We start from the raw sequence: 23,647 nt of genomic DNA, 5'->3' as shown, positions 1-23,647 counted from the left end.
GTGCCAATCGGCAGAGGGAGATGAGAGTATCTGGCTGCTAAAATTAAACTGAAAAGCAAAGTTCAAAATGTGTCCTCTGCATTTTCCCATATGCATAAATCAGCCTCGTACAGAACTGGAAACAGATGTACTGAGCTGTTTTACTGTCTCTTTGGCTGGAACCTCCCTCGACATGGCTGCACTCCCAATATTCCCTTTGATTCGCAATCTGACAAATGAACTGTACCTGCCCCAGATCCACTGGAGGAGCTTTCAGGGAGGCAGTATAAATACCGTTGCATTGAGTTCACATCTTCTGATCTTGACACTTCATGAATATACTGTAAAACAGTCAGCAGCAGACAGCAGGGGCTGGCATCTACAGCCACAGTAAGATGCTTCTTTCTGTCTAAGCTGGGATAACGATGTCTTTAGTGCATTCTGAGCCTCCTGGCTGCTGTAATAAGATATAGATTGAATGTTAAGATGAAGTATAATATACCAGTAGGATGATTATCTTCAAGACGCAACCATCTACTCATGCCATTATGCTAATAGGAAGCTAGATGCGTCCACTAGAAATCCTTGCTGGAGTTTCACTGCAAAACAGAGTTTTGTATAAATCAGGTAAATGTGACCTGCATTTCAAAATCAACTCGAAAACATGTTATTAACACAACCCTGAGGTCTTCACAGGTGCTTCAAAGGGGAATTTATGCAACAATTTGCTGTGAAGCTCCAGAAATACTTGGCAGACTAAAAACCTTCTGCCAACGTAACATCAGAATGAGGCTGTGTATTCAATGACTGCATTTTAATCTTTGGGAGAGCTGTTCTTTAAAACACATGATCTTCACTAAAAACTCCAAGCATGTACCACCAACGTTTTAAATAGGGAATTGTAAGTATGGGTAAAATCATGCATTTGTTGTAAAAAAAACAACAACAACAACAAATTTATTATTATTCTAGCAACTAAATGAATGCTCAACCTTAGCAAATCTTCAGGTTGTTTTTAAAAATTGCTGCTTTTGTGGTTCTACCTGAATATTTGTGTGCAGGAAACATCATTTGTATTCAAATCATTTTTTCATTAACTGCTTCGTGATTAAGGTGATGGCAGCAAAGGAGAGCTTCCCACCAATGTTCGATTATTTATGGTTATGAAAGTTTTCACTGTGACAATGGGAGTTTAACACTTCCCCAATGGGAAATGCTTCATCAGGAATGGATATAGCAGTTCCTTCTGCACCCTCCTATCCTTTATCCTGTAACACTTGAGAGTCTGTATGCACTTAATACTCCTGGGCATTGTCTCTCACCAGCAAAGCCTTCATCAAACCACTTTCGAGGCAGACATGTAGCACACCATTAGCAAAAGAGGCTCAAGATAAGCGTTCATTAGAGCTTCTAAATATCCTCAGCATGTAACTCAAGGGATTCTCCATCAACTCTACCGAGTCAGCTGTGGCAACCTCTAGAAACCATTACACATTTTAATAGAAATATAACAGATCATTAACACTCATTTTCCTAAAACTGTGATGAGACTAAAAGACGCTTGATGAGGCTTGATGTCAGTAGCTCATATTATGAGAGTTGATCAGTGTTTGCTTCAACGACCACACGACTTGGATATGCATGCTACAGCGTTTAAATGTGACACAAATATACTGAAGTAAGGCAGAAAGACATTAACACATAGATCACTTTTTTGTAAATGCATTTTTAAATAGTAGAAGTTTTACCAGACAAACGGAGATGTTGTTTAAGTACAGAGAAACAACAACAATCAGAATTTTAGGTACATGTCGATCTCCACCACATCTCTTGTTTAGTCGCAGCAGATTGTAAGGACAGAAACCTTTTCCACCCTCTTTGTTGATTTGACAGTACTTTTTAGAATGATGAAGATATAAGCAGATGACATTACAGCAACACTTCCATCTACATCATGCACAGAGAGGATCTGTGACAATGAACACAGCTCTGTGACAGAGGCCGGACTTTATTAGATGCTTAATATGAGTTCATTACATTCTCATATCCCCTGCAGACTGACATGAGTAGCTGTTATGCAGCTCCTCCGATCATGTTCGCGTTCTACAGGCTGCAGTTCCAGCTACCAGTCACAGAGATAATCCTGTCTGGCACTTCCAACAGTCTGTCTATATGTGCATGTCTTGTACATCTGTAAGCATGTCTGAGGGCTCTGTAGGCAATGTCAGTTCTCACACACAAAAATAAAATCAGTTAACTAAAGCACAAATATGCAGCATCAGGTTTCTGTGTGGTTGCACAGGCATGTGTCGCTCTGTAACACAGTGAGGGGATGGAAGCTGATTTATGGAGCCAGCAATATAAGGGTGATTGCATCAAGCAGGCAGATGCAACTACATTTACGTTCAGGCAAGCAGACATAATTACTTTGTGGAAGAAAAAAAAAAGGACTAGAAATGAAAAGTATTTTTTGCAATAAGAACTACTTTGTATTTTTTTTTTTAAAACCTTTTCCTATTACAAAATATTCAGCACAAGAAATTGGAAAATAAATCACGAAATAATAATAATAAAGAAATTCATTATTTATTTTCAAATGCCAAAGCTTTTCTTCAAATAACCTTGAATTTTGAGATTGTATTAGTGTTTACAGATCATCGTGGGCCAGAAAGCGCTGGCCAACACTCTCCCAAGATGCAAACAGCCTGAATGATTAAAGGCTCCGTTGCCGGTGGCAACCCGGTTGTACTTGAATGTGTAATTTAGTGTTGACTTTGTTTTCAATTTCCCTGTAGCCTCCTCACTAAGGGCTACCACCAAGAAGGCCTCCCTGTGTGTGACTCGCCCTTTACATTAGCTCATTCCTGCGTACAGCATTTCTCTATAATGTCATGGGTGAGATTTCTTTCTTTCTAAGACTGCACACCTTCAAGTAAATTCTAGAAGGTGTTTTTTATGCAATTTTACTGTTCGATCTGGATCGATTCTTTGCTTTCAACATGCCGGGGTGCCCATGTCTCCTTCCGGTCTGCTTGGGTCTGTTTCCAAGCATATTTGATCAGGAGAAGGAGAGGACTGTGATACTGCTCAACTTGGATGCTGTGTCACAGATATCTGTGCACTGAATACTGAACACTGAGGGGACAGGCACAATTGTTTTTTTAAATATACAGGTACATGCATGAGGACTTTCGGCTTGCTCCGGTCAGATGTGCTGCACTGGTTAAGTGAACATCAATGATGCAACAGCTACACACACACACACAAACACAGGCAAGTCAAATCTGGAGGCGTCCTCTGCCGATACCCCGTAGTGAAACAGGAAGCGCTTGCATTATTAATGGGCTTGTCCTGTAAATCCCTGAATTTACTCGACCTGCTGGTAACATTAGACGCTGCAGTCAAATGAAAACATTTTGTTTAATTACGTGCTCTAATCACAATTGCTACCAGAGTGGTCTTTTAAGCATATAATTACAAATCATCACCTTCAAGTCAAATTTTAATAAAACAGGCTTACAGAGATGAATTATCAATTGTTGTACACATTTGGAGATATTGCTCCAATCTTTAAGAAACAGGAAGACAAATCAAGTTTTAGTTCTCTCCTCGGAGAGGGAATAATTACACAGAAGCTCAGCGGTTGCTCTGCGGCACGACTACCGTACGGAGGCATCCTCATGTGTAAAGTAACTGCAGCGCTTTGTCCGTCCTCAAACCAACACTCCAGAGGCCGTTGCTGTGAAGAAGAATTTTCATGGTTGTAATGTCGTGTCACAGCATGGCCAGCCGCTCCTGATGAGTTTCACACTAAAAAAGACCGAGTGGCGCCGATTCATCCAGTAGGAGTGATAAAACAGACATGAGTCATAAAAGGCCTAGATACAGCAGATCTTCAGGATATTTGTTGGGCATGGGAGACATGCCTTCCCGGATTGCATGCCTGGGTGGCAGCAATATGTGTGGTTGCCCCTGGCAACAGTACAACTAAGTGCACAGAAATGCATATTAAAAGGAAGCAGCTGATATATTGATAGAAGATAGTGCTGTTAAAAGACAGAGGCTTGGTTTGACCGCATGGTGACAGGAACAGTAGAGTTATAGAAGCCATAAAGAAGGCCGAGCATAATAAAGTACAGTGGTCTCTCTTATACACATTACTTCCTCTTCTGTGAGGAACTGTTAGTAAGCAAATAGATAATTACTCGAAATAATATACAACGTGAGAGTAATAGGCTTGGTCAAATCAGCCGGACAACAAAAGACATATAATAGCACTAGTTCTTTATTATAAAAGTTCTGACAGACAATATATTTTGATGCAACTTTAGCAAAGAAAACAGATCCAACAGAAAAATATAACTTGCAGTTTTGAATAAGAAACAATTGAAAGTGACATTTTTACTCCATCATAAAATGCATTAATTATGTGGATGGAAAATTGTGAGTTGTATAAGTTCTTTTTTAACGAGATAAAACGGTGTTACAGCATGCTGCTAAATGACTGAAGATGTAAAACATTAACCAAAGTTGTAAAAAAAATATACAAAAATACACTGCTGTAATTCTCAGAGATAAATGTCTCAGCAAGCACCCTGTTGTTATGCAGGTGTGAGTCGCCAGCAATGGGAACTTGTTAATTTTGCACATCTCCATGTTTGTCTGATGTTTGGAGCTAATGCTACATTTTCAGTGTTTAACATAAGACAGAGTTCTCCTCGGTGGAATGTATCTGCATTCACGCTGTACCTTTTACTCAGACGGGTACAGGAAGTTGTCTGTGTTAAGTGAGTAAAAACACATCTGCATCACCATTGAAAAATGTTTTTATTGGTGGTTTCATGAATGTGTCAAGAATGAATGAAGTCGGGTTACTGCAACACAAAAATGTCAAGTTGTCCGGCTAACTATAAACCTGATGTCCCCCACATGTGTGAACCTCACTGCCTGCTCCAAATCAAGAATGCAGACTATTTTCTGTTTCGGCTTCCGTGTCATTCAAGGCGTGCTCTATTTAAAGAGCCTAGGTTTATGATCTTGAATGACACGCTGACATATCTCCAGTTACAGAGGCTGAGCTGCAGTGCCGTAATCCTGAGAGACTACTCATGACTGACAGAAAAGGAGGAGTGTCAATGGATTTTCACATGTAACATGCAGGTAAAATGGTACCACGTAGTTGGTTCTAGCAGTCAATGAACACAACTCGCCATTAAATGTGTCACACAGGGAGCTTAACGGCACAAAAACTGCATTTTGACAGTGTGCTGAACAAATTTACCAATTTATAATTTCTTTGCAGATTCAGTCAGACTTTTGCAAACGACCAACTGTTGGTAAACGCATGATCTGGTCAGGACAGATGCAGGTGTGTTGGCTTTGGCCAGAGCTGGCCACTGCTATTGGCACCAAATTCTAGGTAGACTTTCATGTGATTTTGTCCTCTAGGATGAATTATAATTATAATTTAAAGTTATACTGAACATTTAAATTCTGGAATTATCTCCTCACTCCCATGATTTTTGGAGCTTTCCTTAACTGCAGTCCGAGCTAAGGATTTAGCGCAAAGGCTACAGTGAAGATTTCTGCATAAATAGCAGTGAGCAGTGGCTTAAGCTTCTTTCTTTTTTTACATTTTGAAAAGTCAACATCTTCCGTATTTGTTTAGAGGAATCCCACAATCACGCTTTTGCTGTTAAATCGATAAATATTTCATGTGGAAATCAACAGCCAATGACAGAATTTTACCTTTTGGTCTTTAAAAGGGTTGGAAACGGCGACTCAGCGGAATATTTAAAAAGCTTCTCCGAAGCACAGTGCTCAGTCGACTGGTACATTAAATTTGCATGAACTGAATTAGCCACCTGTCGATTCTGATGCAATCACAAGTTTGAATACCTTTCTATCAGCATACATAACAGAGCAAATAATTCGTCTTCCAAGAGCTATTCAACAAATATGCTCAGATTGCATTTTCAACATAAACAATATTTCCCGTATTTCATATCAACAAAATCCAATCAATATTGTTAGCTTACTTGTCTATGACTGTAACTTTATTTTTATTTTTTTCATTTCAGCTAGCGCCACATTGTTGAGACTGAAGCGAAGGTAAAACATGCTTAATGGCTCTAGGTGCTTGGAAAGTGATGCCACAGTGTGCTTGTAATACAACAAGAGCACTTGGCACCTCCACAGCTGTCAAACTGTGATAAGAAAAGAGACAGGTTGACATCCTGATGACGCTGCCTGTACCCTTCAGCATAATAAGGCACATGCACTGACAAACATTAGAGAGGACACAGCTGGGCTGTGTTACTTACGTCTGTGTCGGGCCCCTTGTCCGCCCCTGGGCAGGAGAATGTGACAAATTCATGGCACCTCTTGTGGACCACAAAACAGCAAACTGCAAGGGGGGGGGGAGAAGGTGAGAAGATAATGTTAAGAGTCATAAATGGGGAGATAGAAATACTGTATAGAGACAGAGGCAATAAGAGGAGAAAGAATGAGACTGTTAAAAGTGCAAAGTGTAAATGTTGACTGACATGTGGACAGATAGCAGAAAGGTAGTAAGATTTGATCACTGAGATGGTCAAAGAAAACAATCTGATGTCAGCTAGGCTCATCACTGTGTGTCCAGATGGCCTGCAGGCTGACTGCTCTGACTGCAGTGCAGTGCCACCTCCTCGCTGACATGACAGCAGCTAAAGCACAACACACACACACACACACACAATGGTGCATGCACATGTAGCAAATGCAGACAAACACATTCACACCGTGGCACCATAACTGATCATGCATCCCATAAGACACATCCTTGCCTACACACTGTCAGAGCATGCACCCGTCATGGTCTGCAACAGGTCATTTAATGCACTGTAATCTGGAGCCAAGAAAGGAGCAGGCTCAGGGTGGAGGAAGGCGTCTGTTACCAACTCAAAAACCATTGAGCAACAAGATGAGACATAAAATAAAAACTGTAAATGTGTTACGCTGTCATTGTCCTGTAGATGCTGGATGTCCACATCAACTGCTGGATCATAAACGTGTCTGGAGAAGTGATATTTCTGCAACGCTTTCGTTTTAGAGACAGAAGTCTGCCCCTCCATTTCTTTTCTTCCTTGGACTCATCATGAAATGAAAGCGCCTGAATTGGTGTAATCTGAGCAGACGCCATTATTGGTTCATGCTGCATCTGTGATTATAATAGATTTTCAGACCTCTGGCTTGATTTTTGTTTTTGCCATTTCACTACTGTTTCTGCAGTGGAGCTTAGAATATGAAGGATGCCTCTCACACGAACCCACCTACAGCTCACCTTTCATCTTTCCACCACATTTCGCTGTAAAAGCTGCAGCCAAAAACACTCACAGCTGAGTACTTCAGATGAGCTATGATGACTGAGCAGACAAGGAAATAAGCCTCTCACAGAAATCAGACTTGAGCAACAGTATAGAAGCAGTAAATACTTAAACGAGTCTTCTGCCTTGGCATTGATAGACAGGAAGTGTGCTAGGCCATAAAGCAATAATGAACTATGAATGCCTCTTTCAGTCTGAAAGTCGAAATGGTTATTTTGACCTGCACACACGAAATAATGACAAGGGGGTTTTTTTTGGCATGAGTAAAAACTATTCGCCATTTGTCCCCTTACAGAGATTCAATGTGTGAAATCATGAATAAAGAGATATTTCTCAATGCAACAACTCATTTGCGTAGCCTACACACTGATAATTGTAGGGAATGTGCAGAATTTGCAAAGACAAATTTCCTGGATTCTGCCAGAATTAGGTTTACAGTATACGACATATTTCTGTGCTGCATCCAGAAATCACACATTCATTCAGCATTCACTGAAGCACAGCGGAGTTTGACGCAAAGCTCAAACAGTCCACCCAATGAATCAAGGTCACCTTTCAACAGATATTGCAGTTACTGTAAATACTCCTAAATTATTAAACATCCCCCATCCTATATGAGAATATTGGCACACACATGGATGCTTCTGCTGTGAGGCGCTTCCAATACCTCCGCTTTGCAGTGTCCAGACAGATGTTTATGTAACCAAAGTCTAAGATGGAAAATTAAACTTGCAACAGACACAAAGGCAACTCGGATCCCTTTCAACCAGGAGTGCATAAGTTTAAAGAATGCAAACACTGAGTCAGTCTGCGGGCTTGAACTTTGGGCAGTGCGCTGATGTGGGACATTTTCTAAACTCTTTCATTCACATACACCACTGCATCTGCGTTGCCATAATGACTGTTGTGTAATATGGTGCTCTGTTGAAGAGACGTGGATCAGCGAATAGTGCCCCCATTATACGTCGTAGTAATCTGAATTCCCCGTCTGACTGTTGTGTCATTTAAAGGATAAGAACCTTTGTTTTGTCCACATTTGTTTATTTCTAAGATCATTTAGTTGACATATTGAGAAATAATAATGTGTATCTATTAGTTTGCATGTTGTTGGATGTAGAGAAATTATGTGCTTAAAAAGTTAAATGAAAAAGTTAGGCAGTGTAATACCAAACAGCCCCAACTGGAAGCATCTACACTGGTCGCACTGGTGCATTGTAGACTCAGCTCTTCTTCTCTATCTTCTCCATCTTCTCTCAGGAAATAAAAATTATATTTCTTAAGTTTTGGTTCTGTTTGTGCGTGTCGATACATTAAAAACAAAACATTTACGCATTGACATAAATCACAGTCCCGCTGGAAGCATTTGAAGCCGAATAGAAGCCGGCAACTCCTGCCGAGCAAGTTGGCACAGATCTGAAGTGCGGATTCAACTCGGCACTTAAAAAGGGCACACGGTGTGGATATTTTTCTCCCCTGAGGACAGCAATGTGAACATGAGAAACATTCATCGTTTACAGTAGCGAGGTATTCTCTTCTCCAACTCCTGAACAAAACCACTCAAGCATATCAGAGGATTAACTGGACCCTGGCTTTTTGTCAGCTCTCATACTGCGTCTCCTCAGCCACAGCTTGGACGCTGCGAACTGTCACAACTCAAGCACGGAACAAGACAGAAATGTGGGTTGAAACACGAATTATAGTCATTAAACATTTGCTGGGCTTAAAATGGGAACTTCTTTCAGCAACATGAAATCATTTGTAAGCAAACGTAAGACAACCTCGGTAGAGAACATGCAATCTGACAACTGGAGCAACCATTAGCGTGTCATCGCATTTGGTGATGCAAGGAAGCGCTTGAAGGTCTCTAGGAAAAATTATTTGAATACTCGACAAAAAGGAATATTTATCAACTCAAATAGAAGACAATTTTGTAACTTCCAAGAATGTCACCAGTGCTTTCGCCGTCAAATTGAGGTCAGAATGTTTGGCTTCCAGGATGAAGGATCGGGAGCTTTACCATCTCCCATTTCAGAGGACTAGGTGGGAGAGAGATGGAGCTTGCATTTACACTTTAAGATCATACACTGGACGGGACCAGCACCAAACCTGAGGATGACTGCAAAATATTTTAGGATATCTAATGGTGAAATTAACTTCATATTTTTACCTTGATGGCAAACTGGATGATCAAAATGTACAAATTCCAACAGGCAAATAAATAATCCCCTCAGTCAATGGTAAGACCGCCATAGGAGTGACAACGTACATGATGAGATGATGATCCTCGCCTCCCCTTCGGCGAGGGTAAACATCGCAGCCCATCCCGTCCTGCCTACTCTATTTGTTTATGCAGACATAGATCTGCTGCTGTTACTACTGCTGCCTTTCAGCCAACATTATAGACACACACATCACATCATAATTTGTATTTGGTATTTACTAATTGTGTCATAATGGATGTTCACTCACAACAAAATATGTTACTGTAGGTCTCGATCTGAGCATTCCATTCTACTGATCCTGGATGATATGGGCCTCTTTAGCAATGGCCTCTATCACACACACACACACACACTTAAATCGTGTTAATGTTACAAGACTCTACAATGTGGGCCCTTGGAAAGACAAAGCCTTTGACCCAAGTTGAGAAACCCGTCACACTCCCAGCATGCAACTAACCACCTGTAGCAGATGAAAGCATGCCTTTTTAAAAGCATTCTGGCACAGTGGTTTTCCAGAGGAGGAGCTCTTGCCAACTCTGGAGTCCTCCTCTCAGCATGGTCTGAGGCCCTGGGGCCAGCTTCTTGCTTGAAGCTCCAGCCAAGCAAGACAGCTGGCTTTCATCTGGACTATTTCGACACAAGCTTACTTCTATGTATTACTTCTACACTACTTTCTACTTTGCTTTAGTTTTGTATTTGTTTTGTATTCTACTGTAGAATCTGGTTGAAATGAGACCATGTAGATTCAAGCATGCATAATCACACAATACTCTCACATTGCGTGGATATTTTCATCTGTTTACACCCTTGTAAATTCTGTTCATTAAAACAAGATTCCGGATGGCAGTTGTGTCCAACTAAAGCAAAACAACACAAAGAAGTGGAAAAAAAAACATGTTGCTGTATTTTTATTTTAGGCATCCAAATGCAAATGTTTTCCATATTGTGAAGATAAGGGGATAACTCTTAAATGATCCACTGCCGTGCAATGACATTTAAAGTTCTCCTTAACGGGTGACACCTCAGCACGGCGGCGTCTCTGTTTCGGTATGTGATACAGAAAGAGAGTCAAGGTTAAAAGCAAAACCATTAAATTCACTTTTGTAAATCGTCCAATGATTTTACCACAAAGAAAAGATTGATCGCTGACATTTTAACTGCTACAACAAAGGGGAAGGACGCAATTTTTAATGGCATTTAAATAAATACGAGGACGAAATGTGCTTTTTTTTTTGGATGAGCTGATGGATCTGTGAACTCCCTGTTATCTTCACAGGCACTGTGCTTTGAGTGATATCTGAAGCCGAAGCCAAATACATCGGTACCATGCCCACAGTTTTCTGGGACCTGAATGATGCTCAATGACTAATAATAAAGGTAATAAATAGAAAATACTGGGACACCATTTTTGGTGGAAAATTATTTTAATTGCCAGTATTCTGGGATTTTGTTACAACACCCCCACAGTGTGCCTGCAAACACTCAGTTTCCCATCAGCTCAGGCCATAAATGCAGAATAACTCAGAAGTGTGAAAGCAAACCCTATGGCTTTGGACTTATTAATGGCAACTTGAACACTACTTAAAATAGAAAGCAGATATAAAATCTACTTTGAAAATGCCTTTTACGAGCCTGCCAGATTTCTGCCGTCTTCTTCTCCTTGATGCACTCTACAGTGGGGGGGGCGGGTCTCTTTGCTTCCGCCAGTGTGTTCTAACTTGTGGCCCCTTAATGGTTCTTAATGGTCTTATATTGAATGACTAATATTAGTATATACAAATATATAAGAAATCACAAAGACAAAGACAAACATGAAACTACTCTTTACCCAGTACTTTGAACTTTTCCATCACCCCAGGGTGTCAGCATCGTAGGGGCAATAAATAATCATAGATTTCAGGATGTGGTGGTGGACGGACTTATTCATGTCACAGCCTTTATCGAACAGCGCAGCACAGATAAAAAAAAAAAAGAGTATGAGCTGACTGAGGTTCCGGTCCATGTAAGGTTAGAGACAAGCCCTCGCAAAATGAGCAATGGATTCATGTTATTAAAGTTTAATCCACTCATATCATCCCTTCCAGGTGCAGAAAGTGTGTGTGTGTGTGGGTGGGTGGGTGTCGGGGCTGCCATTCTAATCATAGATTCATCTGAAAATATCTCCACCTTATGGTTCAAAACTAATTTCCATATTTAAGACTGCACGGAAATGAGAACTGCTTTTTCTTTTTCTTTTTTTAAGAAAATGAGCTGATAGATTTCATGCAAAGTTGTTTCTTGCAAGAGAAACTAAAACAAAATCAGAGACTTGATGATGTTGGATTTGGTATTCACCTCGCGTGGGGTACATAGGGTAGTGCAGTTAATAACTGACATCATGCAAAGCAAGAAAACGCATTTCATAATTACATAAGAATACATTTGAATTATGTATTCTTTACTAAACTTTATTTAGTGCAGCTACATAAACGATCCTCTCATTTCGACCTCAAAAGTCAACAATGCAGTGAAACGTCAACAGGTGGTGACGCCTGACAACCTTCCTGAATTTCTGTGCAAATGTGCCAAGGAGGCTGCATTGCATTCTCTAACACACAGAAAATGTATCGAATCATTCATACTACGGTAATTTATCATTAGCCACTTTGAACCGCACAGGCATGTGAGGATGAAAAAAAAGGGAGCATGCGGGAAGATTATATTAGCTGAAAGACAACCTCGTGACGAGGTATAGATGAGGTGACTAGGGAGGAAAAGGTGGCATGAGTGGAAGTGGAGGAAGAATAACTTAAAAGGATGATCACAACTCTGACCTTTAAAAGAAAAGGTGAGCCAGGACTAACAAATCACAACTAGATAGGAGGATGAGAGAGGGATGCTCAAAGATAAGGGATAAGGAAAATCATTTAATAAAAAAAAAAAACAGAATGCATGGAAATAATGGCCAGAACATGCTGATATAAATAACGAGAAGAAGATTAAACTTTGATGTTCCCTGTGGAAAAATTTGGATAATAAATGTAAAAAGCCTGGAAAAGAGGGGAATAGAAATTTAAGAATCTGATCTCACAGCTTAATTACAGTGGCCTGCAGCTTGTGACAGCATTTCCTCCCTTCCACCAAGAAACCTGCTCATTGTGGTTCTTTCAGCCTGCAGTTACATAGGACAATGCTCTCCATACCTTCCACTGAGTGGGTCTGTGTGGGTGTGTGTATGTGGACCTGTGGGGAGGTGTGCACCAGGGAGCTGGAAATCTCCAACATATCACAACTGCATTTTTGCTGCTTACATAACTAGCAATGAACATTTCTCCTCCTGTCTCCCTGTCTCTTGTTTTCTCTCCTCTTTTCCTGATAGCAGGTGCAGCAGACTTTTGAACACCAGCAGCAAATAGCAACTACTTAAGGGGCTTCATGTCACAATCGCACAAAACAAATCCCAAGGCAGCGAGAGCTCAGACAGTTACTCTGTGGTTTTCAGAAATTGCATTATCTCTGAGGTTAAGAGAGTGCAGTTATGAAGAGGCAGCCTCACAGCACACTGTTGCAATCAACCACATCCTTTGTCGGTGATGCAAACATAAGGTGAAATAGGTAAAGTAGCTCTACCGATGCAAATCACAAGCTCTGCGACGCCTCGAATGCAAACACCTCTGCGCTAAGGTTGGCCGTTTGCTGTCTACAGAAGACCCTGATTTACGAGTGCAGCTCATTGCGTTAAGAGCAACTTAAAAGCAAACATTAAGGTACGAACCAAGAGTTGCACAATGAAATTGCATAATTTATTTTAATTACATTTCAAGATCGCTGAATCGGACAGAATTCAGAAGACGGCAGATGGAAGTGGAGTTTTCAGAATCGCATTAGTTTCCGGCTGTGAATGTGTGAAATGAGTGGTTTGAGTACAAATGACGTCGTTTTATTTCAGAGCAGCAAATGCTTTTCCTATTGAGACTAAAAGAACCTTGAAAATGATGTGGAGAATGGATCAGCTTTCCAACGCCTTGAATCAAGTCAAGAACCGACAGCGCAGATTCCCCATCTTTCTTTCAAATTAAAGAAACAACAATCCATCCATATCGTCCAAACAAGAAGGTAGCAAAACATTACAGTTACAAATTCATGGAATTACTATTACTATTTAAAACAAATAATGAAGAATAGTTATTTTAAGTGGTATAGAATTAGAAATTAAAAGTGGAATAGTCACAATCTGACATATAGGTGCTCTTGCTTTTGTTGGGGCTGCTTGGAAATAATATTAATTTCCAGAATTAAATCAAGCAGCCAAAATTAGTTCGCCGCCTCTAGAATGGAAAGCCGCACCTCGGGTGGCTTCGTTTGGATGTTAACTGAAGCCGTGGGTACCCATAACGTCCCCGTGTTGAAGAAAAGAAAAAAAACTAATAATGGAAGAGCAGGAAGAAGGAAATTGGCGTAAAGGAAGGAGTCACTGATTACAAGACAGGAAAAGGATGTTTCCAAGTTAATCTTCAGGACAAGACTGTAGTGCGATATGCTGTCGGACAGCCAATGAAGTGCAACATAAATGAATGCTAAGCACAAATAAAATAGCTTCTCCCATCAGTCACAATAAATATGAAACAAATCCACACAGTCAGCCGGGATCGGCTTCAGAGTAAATCCATAACCCAGATCTGGATAAGCGGCTGAAGAAAATGAATGAACTGTCTATGTTGCCTTTATTTATTTAGTTTGTTGATATAGGAAATTGGTTCTTTCGTTATTATTGATCCGTATCATTCCTTACCAAGGCACAGCCTTAGTTCCGTTAGCAAATAACAGCATCAGAAAGGAGCGAAGGGCATTAAAAAAAAAAAAACATTCATTCAGTGTCAGAAGCACGCACACACACACACACACACACAAAGCCTCACAGACACAATGTTCAGTTTGCACAGACCCCAAACAGCACAGTCTCAGAACTCATTCACGGAGCCTGTGAAGTGACAGAGTGGCGTGGAGCTTGTAATGATGATGATGCTGATTCATGTCTGTGTCACTCGCCCTACCATTATTCTTTGAAGAAGAAAAACGACCCGAGCTACGAAACACACAAACAGCCGCAGCTGCAATGGCCACTTCTGCCAGTCATGAGATCACACCCCGTCCAAGTACCGCTGCGTCTCGCATACAGATGCGTGTCCCGTATAGACACAGCCGGGGGGAGGGGAGGGAGGATAACGGCGAGGAAAGCTCTAATCAATTCTCTGAGAAAGTAAAAGAGGAACTCTTGCTGGCCTAGCCACAGAAATAATGTCCGCTGTCAGAGGACTATATATCCTGTCCTCTTCTCATCCTCCATTCTGGTTGTTTGGTTTGTTTATCTGTTGTTCGAAATATCTTATTTTTTTCTCCTCTTCATTGGAACTCTCAGCGGTCCATGTGAATGGACTGTAATTTATTCTGTTCTGTGCAACTGGTGAAAGAACATGTGGCACAGAAAAGCCTGCGAGGCAGACCGATGTGCAAAGACAGGATGTCTGAGCTACACGAAAGCTGTTTGAGGCCAACAGCCTGAGTAAAGGCCCCATATTTAATGAGCAGACATATTGTTCACTGGCATTTTATTGATGTGTTATTATTCTAAGGGAGACTTCACCGTGTGTAATAGCAGAATGTGCGGCTTTTAAGGCTGAATCTGCATTTTGGTAAGAGGTAGCATGCAGAAAGATCCGTCAAGGCGACACTTGTTAGCGTGATGTATTGAAAATAAGTCATCAGTGACGGCAGCACGGCGCCCAGACACTCTGCATCATGCACACAAAGAGACGTACCCGCAATTGATCTTGAGACAGATCAAGCTGCTGCGTGCATGTTCTTATTTAATGATTCAATAAAACACAATACTGTATATACTGTTAACTGTCATCACATCACCGCCCCACCGCTTACTACTCTCAGTCAGAACAGTGCGATGACTTTAAAAAAATTAAATAATTCATTGATTTATGCTGTAAAGTCTTGTTTAAATAAAGACTTCGGTGGTCACGTCCCTCAGCTTATTTATTCATGCTGTATTTCAGAGGACTAATGAAAGCATTGAACGCTTACCTCAGCAAAAAGATTGAAAATAGACCCGCATGAACTCTTCATTCAGATGAGAATAGATTTATGAGATAGAATCATGAGAGCATCAAATCAGGAGTTGAGTGGCATCCTAGGTTTAGTTTCAAGATGCATTATAAACTGTAGTTAACAGTGGGGCAATAAATTACTCACTTTAATTATCTTATTACCCACCTGTGGGATAAACCTGTGCTTGACGCACAACGGTCAGCCGGCCCAGATCGAGAGCTACTTGCGACCAGATCGAGAGCTATTTGCCACCCCGACTGACAAACCTTTGTGTGGAAAAACCCGCCGGGTATTGTGTGAGAAATTCACTTTTCTGTATGAACGACTGGTACCTCTCTTCAAAAAATAATAGACTAAAAGCATAGCCATTCTTCTGTTCCAAATGCAATAAGTCAATACATCATTGTCTAGATCTGATCCATTAGTCAGTTCACATTAACCCTTTCCTGCACAAACATTAGTACACAGGCTGCATTATTATCGTACAACCATCTCCCCAAGCAAAGTTCACTTCTGAAGCGAGAGGCACCATAAAATCCTTCCAGGTAGCAGGTATATTCTATGCTTGGGGCTAGTCCCAATATTATAGCCTTACTCTGCTCAACTTTCAATGCCATGTCAGGAAATATTTGCCACTCGAATGTGCCCCTGAGTCAGAAAAATGTGTCTTCAAGGTAAAAGAAATGCCCCTGAGATTGTGTGGTGTGTAAAACAAGAAGGGATTTAATGACATTGCTTTCATTTCAAGGATGATCTCAGACAACATACTCAAAAGGTACAGGACAATAATGTGATTAGGATCCCCGCCGGATCGTCGGATCATGTAACACGAAGGCTAAAGTTAGCGCCACACCACAATCCAATATTTGCACCAAGAAATGTATCTGTTTTTAAGAATACGCACTAACTGAGTGAAAATATTAGCACCGTGCAACAATTGCATTGGTGTCTGCTGCTCTGCTAAGCTCCAGATGTTTCTCCTTCCTCTCCAACAAGACCAACAAAGTACTCCGTCAATTTTAATCCACAATAGCGGAGATTAAACGGGGATTATTCAGTCATGCAAACAGTAAACAACAGCGATGCTGGCTTCTAAAAAGACACACACGCAGCTGTTCACGTTAGAACCCAGGAGAAAAGAAGATGAACACACGAAAGGCGTTACCTTATTCTTATTTTTAGATTTTGACAGGATGAATAAATAAAAAGTCATGTTCGCAACAGACAGCATCTCTTCTGTGACTCATTCCTGAAGGTCAACTACCGGTATTAAATGCTGACTCAGAGTGTGGAGAACAACAAGAGCTCTGATGACGCTTTGGTATCTCTTCACTTTTTGCTGGACCCATAAACAGAAATAAATGCAAGAGTGGAAGGAAGCAACTGAGAAGCTGTGGAGGCATCACTGCAACGACTCAAATTTAATTTGGCATTAAATGATTTTCATGGATTTGGAGAACGTCTCCAGTTATTTGAAATGAGCACGGAGAAGGGATGACTGTATTTCCCATTTATCTTTCAAACCCTTTCTCTACATTGACTGAAGCCAGAGAAGCATTCGTGACGAGCTGTGAGTTAACGGTCACGACTTTTGTCCCCCAACCCCCAAAACACTGAGCACATTTCTGCAGAGAAAAGGGGTATTGTTTTTTTTTAGGTTTACAATATTACGTTGGCTTAAAGTCTCATCTTGTGTTTGTGCAAATGGATTGTAAAGCACTTTGCAATCTGTGGGAAGATTAAGCCGTAATTTCAATAATGTATTAGTGAAACAGAACAAATGATATTTTGAGTGTGTCTGGATTAACTATGCAAAGTAAAAGGGCTTTATACTGAATTTTTCTGTTTGTCAAAAAACAAGACCAAAAAAAAGGAAATGCAAGCTCAACAACGGAGGCGGTAACACAGGAAACATTATTAGTAATGTATTATAATCAGTTTTGGAAGTTTCCCATTTCATATACTCAGAAGCAAAGAATTCATGACTGAAGAGACATCGATCAATATCATAACTGAAAATTACACATACATTGTTATATAAAAATATATAAGAGTATTATTATATATTATATAATAATTTCTATGATGCAATGTCTTTAATATTATTCAACATAACATTTTTATACTATAACAAGGAAGTTGTGGATGTTCAGACTGAAATCTGGACACACTCTTGAGTCCATTTGATGTCCAATATGATGAAGTGTGCAGGATCAGCATGGCTTCTTAGCTAGTAAACACCTGGTTTTCCACCCCGCCACATACGTCTTTCCAGCCTGGAACGACTGATCATGTTTCTTCAAGGCTAAGCTTACAGCTATCTTACGCAGGCAAGGGGATTCTACAGAAAGGTGTCGAGATGAAATGCAAAGGATCAACATTTCTGTCATGTTTTTGATTTAACAAATCTTCCATACCCTCAGATGATCAAAAATGCTGCCAGGCCTGGATGTGTTTCAGTTTGTGATTGATTTCAAATTAAAGGGAAAAGGCCCCACATGATGTGCTTTAATAATTAAACTTCAAAGGTGAGGCTTCATTGCTTGCAGTGACAGAAAGATTATATTTTAAACCTGCCCTTGTAGAAACCTACCAGGGCAAACAAATAGAGCAAATAAAAAGTTTGCAGAGTTTATTCTTGTTGAATTTATTTCTGACAATTATTCTGCTCTGAGTAACTGTAATTCTGGCTTAAGCAACCATGACAGTCTAAAATATTTTAATTGTCAATCTGGTCCTTCCTGGATTCTCTATTTGTGACATTCAGCCTGATGTTTCCATCTAACAGCATAGTTCGTGCTGAAATGGAGAAGTGCTCCTCCAGGGTGACCAACCAGTTTTGAGTAATTTGAGCATCAGTCGCCAGATTTTGAAAGTTTATTAGATGTATTACAAGTTGTGACAAGTTTTCATCGTATCACTGACAGCCAAACGTTACTATCCCTGAACGGGTTTGGCTCATTCGGCATTTTTTTCCAGCAACGAGAAGTAACAAGAAGTAAATAGCTAGAAACTAATTAGAGGAAGGATTCGTCTGCCTTTGGGTATTGATCGCAAGGATGCCAGTGCAGCCTACGGTGAGCATGAAGAAAATAATGACCGAACACGGACTTGTTGCGATGATCACATTCAAATTTAGTGTTTAGCAATGCTGCCAGGCAACTATTTCTTCAGAGATACATGCGTGTGTAAAGGTGAGGCAACCACATCATGTTAAGCTCCTGATTAAGAATGGAGTCCAAAGGTCTGATTTAGGCTCCCATAAATCAAAGAAAGTAAATCATGTAATGTCCCAACATCAGTATGTGTGCCATGTTTATACACGGTACACACACGTGGACACACACACACTCACATGGAGAGATGAATAGACAGAGAGACAGACAGGAGTCTTTCTAAAATGCATGCAGATTACATACAAAAAGATTATTTCATAAAAAGTGCTGCATTCTATCAAAAACACCCACTTTCAGCATTCATAACATTTTCCCGGCTGAAAACAGCTCAGCTGTAATGAAAGGGATCTTTGTGTAACCACAGCAAAAAAATATATAATAAATCCATCAGTTCACCAACCTGCAGGATCAATCACAAAGTCAGAGTCCCACATGTGTGACTGCGAATGCCCGTTCCATTTCCCCTGTACTTTGCGCAACCCTTCCATTAGATAATTCCATTATCACAACAAAACTCACGGCAATTAAATGCAGATTACACTGTAATTCAGAGCCTGGTGCATTAGTCCATGCTCCATCATAAGCTATCTAATACACCTCTAATGCATTCAGACAGTAATATCCCTCTCTAATCCCTGGTAATGTTCAGAGCTGCACCTCCCCACGGATTAACCAAACCCTCTCAGTTTTAAAAGCATTCTGATCCGCACCAAAAGTGGTGTGCGCCTCTCAAAGGTGCGCCTTTCATTAATTTGAATGCTCGGAAAAACTGGGATTTTTACTAATGTGCCTTATTCAGGCAATGGAGGAAGATTCAGGTCAGTCACTTTAGCAAAAAATAATTCCTCTATTGCTGAATGTTAGTAAAGTTCTTAGAAGGTTCTCAATGCAGCTTTTTAGCTTCTCAAAACACCTTTTCCTGTTTGGAGATTATAAGCATCGTTGCATGAAGAAAAACTATGGCTTTTCCATCTCATGGGGATTTGTGTTTTAGACAAAGAAACAGATCATAACTAAAACATCGCTAAATGTAAGGACGCATGGCAACCTTAATGATGATGGTTCGGAGCCAGAGAAATTCAATTGTTCATTCAGGCGGAAGCATTAGCTGGAGTCCTGTTATGATCACCCTGCTTATGTTACCTCAAAGTAACGAAGCCATATACATGATCTGTGTAAACACAGGAACAATCAGATATACAGACAGTCAAGGAAAAGCTACCAGCTGTAAATAAAAGGCTGAGCCGGTGCTCAAGTACAGCTGCCATCCTTGCATTCTAGCAGCACACTGTCGTGCACTGCGAGACACAACACCCATTTTATTTGTTGCTTTTTTTTTTATAGATTTATTCATCCGAAAACCCTTAAAAGAATATGTACACTACATCGCTACAGACTCATACTCATGAATTCCTGTGGAGCATTATTACAAAGGCATTAAAATCCACCGTAATTGGTAACTGCGGTCTGAATTATTATCGGGCTATAAGGCTTCAGTCTGAGAACCGCTAACTTGTTTGCAGTTAAAGCAAATGCAAAGTGGAGGTAGAGAAATTAAGGATCAAGGACACCAAGATAGAAACCGATCGTTCCTCTTCAGGCAAATATTTACATGCCGAGCTAAAAATACAGATTTAATTGGTGTTTGTTTGACACTGCGTGGCTCAAGTACAACGTCTTTATTAGTTGAAAGCAACACATTATTTTTTTCTTGACTGCGGTCTCTGCAGTCCAGTCACGGCTGTCATTTACTGTCATTTTTAACACAGCGTTCTATTCCCTTGCCCCAGAAGCATAAGCATCATGCATGCCCACACACATATGTTCCATTACAACTGTTACAATGTTGCACCATCTGGAGAATCAGCACTCAAACTGTTACAGTGCCAAGTCAAAGGTGTAACATTGTCTTAACGACAAATTACCATGTTGTGTGTTAGCCCCGAGAGGCTGCAGTGAAGTGCGTCCACAGTCAACAACAATAATCACACAGACACAGTGATCAACAGTAAACCTGTGAGAGCAGGGAAGTCTTTGAGTTTATGTTGGAATGTGGACACAGTTGAATTGGACCTGAGATCAGCCACTTTGGGCACCCACAGTGTCGCTTGATCCAATTTTAGATTTGGTTCAGTTAGAAGACCACGACCTAAATACACGAGGAGCCCGACCGGGGTATGATCTGTCATGTGGATTAAATTCTACCAGCGGAAAAGGAAATTTAGAAAATGTAATAGATGCTAAATTAGACTACAAGTAAAAAATCATCAAGTGATATAACAACGACAGCAATAAACCAGGCCATATGCCTATTTTAGGGTTAAGTTGATCACCCCCACCAGCCACTGTCAGTGAGCAGATGTTGACATGCAGACATGACACTTTTAAAACTGATCTGTGAGTGTGTAAGAGCATCTGTGTCAGTGAGTCCCTGTACATCCCTGAAGTCGACTTAATACAGCAGGATGGACAACAGGCTGCATATTTGGTCACACAGTCTTAGCTACACAAATGCGGCTGTAACTACTGGCCATGATAGCGATGATAAAGCCCAATAAAACTTGTGATGGTCCGGATTATTCAGTACTCTGTAATCCACGAATGGCGTAAATGCAACCGATGGGTACGGTCTCCCACTTTAGCTGTAATACAATGAGCGCGTTTTTCCAAAAGGAAAACGATTCGTCATTTACTTCAGAGATGTGTCTTTTTTTTTCTCTCTTCTCTATATTGCTATTAATGAGTTTGTAGTTCTTATTCAATTACTTGATTAATCATCAGAATAATAATTACTGCAGCCCAAATAGAATTGATCAGAGCAGGGATCAGTGAAACTACAGGATGAAAACAGAAGTCTGCCGGCTTCTTTATAAAGACAAATGACGAGTGCGAAGAAAAAAAGAAACAACTCCAGAGTTGCAGCTGGTCATGTCTCTAATTTGGTGTTAGAAATCTGCCACAGTGGCTGATTGTTTTAATCGGCTTCTTCCCTATCAATGGCACTTGATTGATCATTATTGGGAAAGGCTTTTGAGACACTGGATTCTATCGCCTTAGTGAAATAACGATAATATAGATGCAGTAAAATCTCTTTATCTGCCAAAATCAAATTAAGAAAAATAATTAAAGATACTGAAGCTGAACAATGATCAGGAAAATACTTGGTCCCAAGATGTTAACTTCACAAACCTGTAAAAAAAAAATAATAAGAAAAACAGCCAGTAACCATGAATACAAAGCAGCATAGTGAGAAATGCGGTTTTATTTAACTGCAGAGGTCAACTTGTGATCTGTGTTAAAAGGCTGGACAGACAATCCCGCTTTAGGACCAGTGTCGTCTGGAGAGCTGCTGCTGCTCTGCATGCAGACAGATGTGGGATTTATCACTTCCTGTTGTTACAGCTTTCATTCAAATGCAAAGGAATAGCTTGTTCCCTGGTGCTGACATTCAGCCCAAAAGATAATCCCAGTCAAGCAGGCACACTTCCAACAAGCAAATGACAGAACAACAGATGGCTCCATTCACAAAAAGAGGTTTGACTGTTTCATTCAAGCAAAAGCTTGTCTTAAGCCCCCATTAAGAAATCTATTCCATCATTCTTCCGCTCAAAACATTAATTCAACCATCTGAAAGTAGATTTAACTTGCAAACCATGCGTGCTGCTTTAACCATCTAAACGATTACAGCTGCTGGTCGGAGCTATTTTAATATTTAGGCACCACCACGCATCTGTGCATTCTAAAAGGACACCGTGCTTCTGCAGGAGTTTAAAAAAAAAAAAAGAGAGAGTTGCCATTCTATTGTTTCCATTTGCCCTCAGGATTTCTGTAATGAAAGCAATGGCATCAGCAGGAAGGCAAGACTGTCCAGAAAAAGCAACGTATCCCACTGACTCATAATGAGGCTTTTGCTGGATTGCTTTATGCTGTGCAGCGCCGAGGCTGCTGTCAAGCAGCTTCTATAACAGGATTTATGCATGTGTAATTTATACAATAAAGACTGGGAAATAAGCCATTTGTGTGTTTGTCCGGGGACACCTTCTTTCTTGCATGGCTGTCTATTACCAAAGACATTACGTGTTATGGGACCATAGGCAGAAAATTATTTCCCATGACAAACACAGGAATACGAAAGGGCCGTAAATATCATCTATAACCATTACTGATTGGCCAAAGGGGGATTCACCATGTGCTGGGGCTTTTCCACAGACTCACCATGCTGCATCTGCACACTCTCAGCCAGAGTCCATTATGACCAAGCTGCCAAATGCTTCCTACTGCAGGAGCTCAGGCAAGCTGCGAGCAGACGGCACAACACGGAGCTGCTGGCAGGGTCTCCCCCCCCTTCTAGCGACTGCACGGATGCACTGGCCAGACGAATATCATTCACAAACACCAATCAACACACCCTCGTACATAAAATATGTTTTGTTTCTGGTTTACATGGCCAAGTATGTGAAAGCAAGGCTCATTAAAGCGTTTCTGATTTGCTCCGGCTAAAACCGCTACCAGTGATGGGGCTGTCACTAGAAAAGGAAAAGACCAACAACAGCAGCTTTAAAGAAGTGTAGAGACATTTAGTTCCACTCCAGCTGCAGTCCTCTGGAGGCCAGCTTGATTCCGCCCATAACCCTTTGCTGCATGCCTCCCTCCAACATTTCACGTCTTCTCTTCAGCTCTTTCCGTCTGCAGTTGGATATTTCAACTGATGGAGACAGACAGGAAAATCAGACAATTCAGCTTCCATGTGACGTCAGCCTGACAAGCAGGTGCAAGAATGTCACCCCACCTGGAACTTCTTTGTCAA

The 23,647-nt window shown here is 40.7% G+C and overlaps 1 protein-coding gene across 1 annotated transcript in view; it reads right to left on the bottom strand.

The window, feature by feature from the left end:
* Window positions 1-23,647, bottom strand: part of prkcaa (protein kinase C, alpha, a) — a 68,937-nt gene that overhangs the window by 37,782 nt on the left and 7,508 nt on the right. Inside the window, exon 3 of the mRNA XM_068750680.1 lies at window positions 6,303-6,385. Coding sequence (XP_068606781.1) covers window positions 6,303-6,385 — 83 coding nt within the window. The remainder of the gene's footprint in view (window positions 1-6,302; window positions 6,386-23,647) is intronic.

Source organism: Brachionichthys hirsutus, chromosome 17 (genome assembly GCF_040956055.1).
Source record: "Brachionichthys hirsutus isolate HB-005 chromosome 17, CSIRO-AGI_Bhir_v1, whole genome shotgun sequence".
NCBI lineage: Eukaryota > Metazoa > Chordata > Actinopteri > Lophiiformes > Brachionichthyidae > Brachionichthys > Brachionichthys hirsutus.
The sequence above is the reverse complement of the archived record's forward strand: the minus strand, read 5'-3'. Positions and strand labels throughout refer to the sequence as shown.